We start from the raw sequence: 8,176 nt of genomic DNA on the forward strand, positions 1-8,176 counted from the left end.
ACTCTACCTTTCTCCTCATCTTCATCACTGTCTGACAGAACGGCTTTCTTCCTCTTGACTGAAAGAGAATTCACAACAAAATACAGTGAAATTTTAATTTATAAACTTATTATGTATTATTATTATTAGAATTAAATTAAACTGATATATGAATATATTATAAATGAAATAGCAATAACACCCTAAACAATATTATTAATAAATGAATAAAAAATAGATAGAGAGATTATTATAACAAACTTAATATTATACGGAGTTAAAAATAAATATATAACTATTATAATCAGTAGTAGTCAAAAAAGTCAATTTATGACAAACACAATTCTATAATCATTATATTCATTAATGTTATAATACAGAACGCACACAAATTTATAATCATTATTACAATATTATATACAATTATAACAGTCAGCCTAAAATAATAGCATATTATATACTATATTATATTAACAACAATACTGCATTTGTAAAAAATACTATTATTATTTTTATACAGAGATTATAAATTCATTAGGAATATAATATAATATAATAATATAACACACACACAAATATATATATGTAAGTTATTCTATTACTATTAAAATTATTATATAAATATACATATTTATTTAAAATGTTTAACAGCATATAAGCAATATTAACAACACATTTATAAATAATCATATAAATTATACACACACACGCACACACAAATACACATACACACACACATATATACACATATTGTAATTAAATAATACTAAAAGTAATTTTTTATTTGATCCTAAGTAAAACATACCAGGCTTCTCATCTTCATCATCATCATCATCACTGGCCAGAGCCTGTCGTTTGGGTCCTTCGTCCTCATCACTTCCTGCTTCCTGCTTCGGTCGCTCCTCCTCTTCATCACTGTCTGAGTTCATCACAGCTTTCCACTTTCCCTTCTCCTTCCTCCCTCCCTCTTCCTCCTCCTGTTCCTCTTCTTCTGCATCAGAGTCTCTCTGAGTTTTCTGTTTGGGTTTGTCCTCGTCTGAATCGCTGGCCGCGTCTGATTTAGGGCTGTGTCTCTTCTCTGTTTCCTCCGGCTCGGAGTCACTGGCTGGGAGTGGTTTCTCCTCCTGTTCCTCCTCCATGTCCGAGGTGCTCGCTCTTCGCTTCACAGGAGAGCTGCCCTCCTCTTCCTCATCGCTGTCTGCGGGCCGCGGCGGCTCGGGCTCTGAATCGCTCCCGTCTCGTCCTCCACGGGCCTCGTGATCCGAGCCGCTGTCTGCGTTCTCAGACGTCCTGCCGTGAGCCGCGTCCTCGTTATCACTGCCTTCATCCTGTGTGAGCAGAACAATCAGAAAACAATGATGAATCTGATCAGGATGAGTTTGTTTCTTCATCAGGTTTGGAGAAATGTGGCATTGCATCAGTGGATGCTCTGCGGTGAATGGGTGCCGTCAGAACGAGAGTCCAGACAGCTGATAAAAACATCACAATAATCCAAACCACATCTCATGTGGATGATTGTAATGTTTTTATCAGCTGTTTGGACTCTCGTTCTGACGGCACCCATTCACTGCAGAGCATCTGGTAATAAACCGGAACATCAGACGGACCTCAGACGGTGGTGATGGGGGTCTGGCCTCCTCCGGCTCATCCTGGACTGGAGTAGCGCTGCCATCATCTGAACAAAGAAAAATCCAAAGACTCTTGGATGCATCTTAGGGTAATTCATGCTTAACATAAGAGTAAACGACAAAAAAACATTATAACGCATGTTTATTACAGTCTTACACCATGCTACGTCAAGAAATACTATGGTAAATGTGTTGTGTTGTTGTACCTGAGCGGATCTCCTCGTCTCCATCCATCTACACACACACACACACACACACACACTCACTCACTCACACACACACACACCCCAATAACAACAATACACTCAGAACAGACGCTGAGCTGGAGTATCGGAAGCCTGTTTTTCTGTTGGATCCGCGGGGAACTTTTACCTTTCCGGGTTTGTCAGGACAAACATAGCTCTAATTATTTTAAACTGTTGATTTATTACTGATTGTCAGTAACTATGCCTGTTTTCCTTTCTTCCTTTAAAATGGTCTCACCGCTCTAGGACGCATGCGTGCGGAAGCGGCGTCGATTTTAAATTGCGTCATTCAAAACGTAATTTAAAGGGGCGGAGCTTCGCAAACGCACGGAAGGCGCGTTCTCTAGTTTGGATTAAAGAATGGATGGAATTAAAATAATATTGCTATTTGGTGACAATTATTTAAATGCTAAAATATGCTAATATAAGCTTTTAATTAAATACATTTTGTTATTCAACTATATTTTATCATATTTTCATTAATAATATATTTTTAAAAGTTTTTTAAAAATTATAAAAAATATTCATATTATTGAATAATAAAATCTTTTTTGACGTTATAAAAAATATTACGATAATACTTTACATTTTAAATAATTTGATTTTTTTCTAAGAAAAATAAATATTTAAATTAATTAATTATAATATTAAAATAATAAATAAAATCTAAAATAGAATAAAAGAAAATAAACTAAAAATAAAATAGAATAAAATAAAAAACAAATAACTACAAATGAAATTAAATCTAAAATAGAAAATAGAAGAAATAAAACAAAATGAAACAACAACTAAAATGAAATACAGTCAAATAAAATGAAAAATCTAATAAAATTAAATAAAACAAAAATAAAATAACATCTAAATTAAAAAATATATAATACAACACCATTTAAAATACAATAAACCCTAAAAAATAAAAAAGAATAAAACAGAAAATGAAATAAAAAATGAGAAAAATGAAATAAATTGAATATCCCAAATGTGCACAAAAAAAAACCCTGTAATTACTTATATTAACACAATATTGCTGTCTAAATTAAATACTAAAGGTCAAAAATACTAAATAAAGCTCTTTCAAAAGTGTACACGTAGGTTTGATATTTCTGATGTTGTAAACAATCAGTGCACATTGACTCTTAAAATACAAGTGAAACTATCCACTGACAAACACACTGACACATACACAGAGAGGACAAGGATACTGGGAGGCCGTAGAAAAGTTTTTTTATTTAGTATCTGATGCTAAACAGCACAAGTACTAGAATCTGACACAGTGGTTTCAAAAGTCCTGCTTTGAAAAAAAAAAAGAAAAAAAAATTCAAACGTCTCAATAATAAACCACAGTTTCAATCTTTTCAACCTTTGAACTCATGCATTCACGTGTATCTGTGTGTGTGTGTGTGTGTGACAGAAAAGATTCTGAACGGAAGTGTGTGTGTCTGTGTGTGTGTGATGATTTCAGAACTCAATAGAGACCAGAATGACAGTGACGTTGTCTGCACTGCCCCGCCTCACTGCCTCACTGGCCAATCGCTGACTAGCGGCCTCAAATCGCCCCGCCCCCTCACTCTGCCCCTCCTTCAGCTCCACAGCTTCATTCTACAAAATAAAATCATTTAACATACAATACACAAAGCATTTTAGTATCAAGATACTATTTGAATTTTAAGTAATATTTTGAATGAAAAAAAAATATTTTAGTGTTTATTTTTATTTACAAAATATGTATGTCTATATAGTTTTTATATTAAATTTTTTTTTTTCTTATTTTTGTACCTCAGGTTATAGTAAATGACAATATTATCTATCATACTAATGCAGTCTTTATATTTTATTTAATTAAAAACTAAGTAATTTTTTTTTTAAGTAACTAAGTTCAGTTTAATAATCCTGGCCAATAGAAATATTAACACACACAGAAAATATGAGTGCATTAAAATACACACCTCTAGAATATTGAGGACGAACTGAAGGGCCTCATCTGCAGAAAACACTTTAAAAAGCCCATCGCATGCCAAGAGAACAAACCTAAACACACACACACACACACACACACAACACTAAATCATCCAAAACAAGCTTTGAAACACATGAGAGTGAGAATATCTGCGGTGTTTGTGTTAAACGCACTTGTCATGTCGACTGAGCTGACAGCGCCGCAGGTCTGGAGTGGAAATCACTCCGCAGCGTTTATACTGACCGTCACCGATGGAGCGAGACACTTCCAGCACTCCCAGCACACGGCCGTCCCTGCGAACACACACCCGGTTACATCAACCGTGACCCGCATCCCACACACACACACACACACACACACACCTGACCGAGCCGCCCGCTCTCTGAATCCTCATGCGCTCCTCGTATATGGTGGGGTTGTGCTCTTTACTGAGAGCCAGAGTCACACACTTCCTCTTCCCAGAATCCTCAGCCTGCTCCAAGCGACACAGCACTGCCTGATGCACACACAAAAATAGTACGATGTTTTGCATTGTGGTATCACTGAAATCCGAAGAAGTATAATCAAATTTGATGTTTAAAGAAATAGTTCGGCCAAAAATGAACGTTCACTGAAAAGTCACGTTGAGTTTATTTCTTCATCAGATTTGTAGAAATGTAACATTGCATCAGTGTCTCATCAATGGATGCTCTGTAGTGAATGGGTGCCGTCAGAATGAGAGTATCACAAACTCACAGATTTGTCTTCTCCAGATGTTAACTGATGGACTGGAGTGCTGTGGATTATTGTGATGTTTTTATCAGACTCTCATTCTGACGGCACCCATTCACTGCAGAGCATCCATTGATGAGACACTGATGCAATGCTACATTTCTACAAACCTGATGAAGAAACAAACTCATCCTCATCACGGATGACCTGATGATGAGTAAATTGCAGCATATTTTCATTTTGGGTGAACTATATTCATTTAAGAGCAAAACATTTGAATAGAAATAAGTTCAATTTTAATGTTCAGACTTACTCTACTGTCTCCTAGGTTTGCCACATACAGAACATCATCAACCACCAGCATGCATGTGGCTGTGGAGCCGTCCTTCCACGCGGGCTTCCTGCAAACACACACACACACACACACACACACACACACAGTGTGCTCTTGCTCTCAGGTGCTTCTCTCATATCCAGCCGTACCAAGAGAAGCAGAACTCACTGGCTGGAGGCTTTCTTCAGGAAATCCTCATCTGTCTGACGAAAGGTGTCCAGCAGACACTTTCTCACCAGCTTCTCCAAATTCTCCACGTCACCTACAAATCATGATGCATTATGGGAACAACCCGTTAATGTAGCTTTGAGTGTGATGAGGAGGATCAGGGCAGATTGCATTTACCTTTAGGAAATTTGCTGAGCAGCGTCTGATGGAGATTCTCAGCAGCAAACTGTGAGGCTCGAGCTCCACCGTGACCATCAAACACTGCGAAGTACGCCAGACGAGAACTGCACACACACACACAGAGAGAGAGAGAGAGAGAGAGATGGATGGATGGATGGATGGATGGTGGATGGATGGATGGATGGATGGTGGATGGAAGATGGATGATAGATGGATGGATGATAGATGGATGGATGGATGGATGGAAGATGGATGGATGATAGATGGAAGATGGATGATGGATGGATGATGGAAGGAAGATGGATGTATGGATGTATGATGGATCGATGATAGATGGAAGGATGGATGGATGGATGGTTGGAAGATGGATGGATAGATGGATGGATGGTTGGAAGATGGATGGATGATGGAAGGAAGATGGATGTATGGATGGATGATAGATGGTTGGAAGATGGATGGATGGATGGATGGAAGCATGATGGATGGATGATAGATGGAAGGATGGATGGATGGTTGGAAGATGGATGGATGGATGGATGATAGATGGATAGATGGATGGAAGGATGGATGGATGGTTGGAAGATGGATGTATGATGGATGGATGATAGATGGAAGGATGGATGGATGGTTGGAAGATGGATGGATGGATGATTGGAAGATGGATGGATGGGTTAATGGAAGATGGATGGATGGATGGATGGGTGGAAAATGGATGGATGATAGATGGATAGAAGATGGATGGATGGATGAAAGATGATGGATGAATGGAAGATGTATGGATGGATGGATGGATGGATGGAAGATGGAAAATGGATGAATGGATGATGGATTGATAATACATGGATGGATGATAGATGGATGGAAGATGGATAGATGGATAGACAGATCACTCACACTTGAGAGGGGAGGTTGGTGGCTGTCAGCTCTGGAAGCAGGACGTGTGCATCTTGCATCTCCTCTCGTTCGCCGCGTCTCGCTGAGACAAAACCCATCAGCTTCGGCAGATCTGCTGAGACAGAGACCGAGATCATCACAGATCTTCCCTCCCTCCCTCTCTCTCTCACACACACACACACACACACACACACACACACACCGAACACACTCTCTATCAGCAACACAACGTGTGTGCAAAAGCTGAAAACCTTTACAAACTTTCTTTTCCTCTTGTTTCTTGTCCTCCACCTCTGTGTCCTGCGAGCTTACGTCCCTCTTCCTCTTCTCTCCTCGTTCCTCTTCCTCCGGCTTCTTGGCTTTCACAGGACCTGCTCAGTTAAACCTCATATTATAATTAACACCAAGAGACTGAAGAGAGAGATGTGTTCAATCACTTCACATGCATCTGCATCAATAACTACAGGCTGCTTTCAAAACGGAGGGACAGCATTTCTGAGGCTCACACTATTGACATGCACTCACATTTAAACGCATTTTGCAGAACATATTCTCAAAACGAGTGATATGCTTGCATGCATATCTAAGACAGACATTAATTTAACACGTTAGTTATTTAATAAGGCACAATACTGTTTATTTTTGCATACATTTGTGTTGGCAATACCAAAGTCAGGCTTGTGCTAGTGTAGATCTGCATCTAAATCCACAATTCACACGTGCAAGATGATTATTATTACATTATTGGTGTGAATTAACCAACCTGGATCATTTGTAGGTTCCGGAAGATCATCAAATAAATCCATTTCTGAAGCAGAGGTCAACAGTCTGTTAGCTTCTGACAAACCACAAAAATACACACCGACAGTCAAAATCAAATCAAACACGTGTTACTCGTAGACAAACGCTAAAATAAATCAATATAATAACACAGATAGTAACAAAGGTCTAATGCTGGATTTGTAAAAGTTAAGAGACTTAATCAGCAGATCGAAGAGAGGCGCTGTTTGAAAGCGTGTTTAAATGCAGCAACAGCTAACAAGCTAATGCTAACTGAATGAAACTGAGGATGAAATTGACGAAATTATGTTTAATATAATTTAACATAGAATTGCATATGTGAGTAGCTGTTATTATACCCACAAAGCAACACAAAACACTTTATAATGCAAGTATACTTGTTTCAGTTTCATTAAAAAAATTATCGATGATATTTCCGTATCGCTAAGCGTTGGTGGTATAGTGGTTAGCATAGCTGCCTTCCAAGCAGTTGACCCGGGTTCGATTCCCGGCCAACGCAGCAACTTTTTTTTTTTCATTTATATTCAAGTTTTTTTTTTTCTCTCATTCAAAAAACAGACGTGGACCAAAAACACCATTGAAAAATACATTTGCCGATAAGTATAAGTATTTATTTATAATTTTGCATAAATTAATTAGTGATGCTCTGCCGCCATCTACTGGTCATAGCGGTAATATCATGTCCTTTTAATTTTAAAGGGTTAGTTCACCCAAAAATAAAAAAATTGCCCATGATTTACTCACCCTCAAGGCATCCTAGGCGTATATGACATTCTTCTTCCAGACTTATACAATAATTAAAGTTTATGAAGTTGTAAATATTGATATTTTTGTTACACAAACGCATCACTTCACTTCAGAAGGCTTTTATTAACTTCTTTTATAATGGATGGGTGCAATTTTTGGGATTTGAAAGTTTCTGCTACTATCCACTCTCATTATAAAGCATTGATAAGCAGAAATCTTCCACTTAATGCACATTCTCCATTAATTTTTCTAAATGGAAAAAAATAATAATTTTTACATACTGTTCCAATTTTATGTAAATATTTATGTAAAAAAAATGTTTTTAAATAAAATATCCTCCAAACCTGCTTAACTTAAATTGCTCTTCTAAAATGTATTGTAATAAAATGTAAATATATGTATGGTATGACACTATTCAATATAATATACTATTAATACATTGCTACTAAAACGATTATAATTTGTTAAAAATTACTATTCTATTAAAAAAATAAGATACTATGTAATTTATTTATTAAATTGCTTTTAAATG

The 8,176-nt window shown here is 37.0% G+C and overlaps 2 protein-coding genes and 1 non-coding gene across 5 annotated transcripts in view; 1 reads left to right on the forward strand and 2 right to left on the reverse strand.

The window, feature by feature from the left end:
- LOC113058793 (protein IWS1 homolog) overlaps positions 1–2,105 on the reverse strand; it is a 13,471-nt gene extending 11,366 nt beyond the window's left edge. The window contains 4 exon segments of the mRNA XM_026227002.1: positions 8–58; positions 785–1,307; positions 1,587–1,654; positions 1,814–2,105. Of these exon segments, the coding sequence (XP_026082787.1) occupies positions 8–58; positions 785–1,307; positions 1,587–1,654; positions 1,814–1,841 (670 nt within the window). The 5' untranslated portion in view covers positions 1,842–2,105.
- Positions 2,106–3,059: 954 nt separating this feature from the next.
- On the reverse strand, positions 3,060–7,342 carry LOC113058794 (integrin-linked kinase-associated serine/threonine phosphatase 2C). 3 transcript variants are annotated; one of them, XM_026227004.1, is made up of 11 exons: positions 7,275–7,342; positions 6,860–6,934; positions 6,358–6,467; positions 6,097–6,208; positions 5,200–5,306; positions 5,023–5,116; positions 4,834–4,921; positions 4,172–4,305; positions 3,983–4,102; positions 3,799–3,880; positions 3,060–3,451 (listed from the first exon to the last, which is right to left on the reverse strand). In XM_026227004.1, exons 4-11 carry the CDS (start codon positions 6,192–6,194, stop codon positions 3,311–3,313), a joined length of 864 nt encoding a protein of 287 aa, XP_026082789.1. In that variant the 5' UTR covers positions 6,195–6,208; positions 6,358–6,467; positions 6,860–6,934; positions 7,275–7,342; the 3' UTR covers positions 3,060–3,310. The 3 variants fall into 3 exon arrangements, with proteins under 3 accessions (XP_026082789.1, XP_026082790.1, XP_026082788.1); XM_026227005.1 differs by having other exon boundaries at positions 6,097–6,211; XM_026227003.1 differs by lacking the exon at positions 7,275–7,342 and having other exon boundaries at positions 6,097–6,211; positions 6,348–6,467; positions 6,860–7,223.
- trnag-ucc (transfer RNA glycine (anticodon UCC)) lies at positions 7,325–7,396 on the forward strand. The gene has a single exon. It is a non-coding gene; the product is annotated as a tRNA-Gly (tRNA).
- The last annotated feature ends 780 nt before the right edge of the window (positions 7,397–8,176 follow it).

Source organism: Carassius auratus, chromosome 40 (assembly GCF_003368295.1).
Source record: "Carassius auratus strain Wakin chromosome 40, ASM336829v1, whole genome shotgun sequence".
NCBI classification, from domain to species: Eukaryota; Metazoa; Chordata; class Actinopteri; order Cypriniformes; family Cyprinidae; genus Carassius; species Carassius auratus.

Coding starts and splice junctions, on each gene's coding strand:
- LOC113058794 (XM_026227003.1), bottom strand. CDS start 6,902: ATGGATTTATTTGATGATCTTCCGGAACCTACAAATGATCCAG. Junction 6,468..6,859: donor GGAACCTACAAATGATCCAG/GTTGGTTAATTC, acceptor TTAACTGAGCAG/GTCCTGTGAAAGCCAAGAAG. Junction 4,922..5,022: donor CTGAAGAAAGCCTCCAGCCA/GTGAGTTCTGCT, acceptor GTGTGTTTGCAG/GAAGCCCGCGTGGAAGGACG.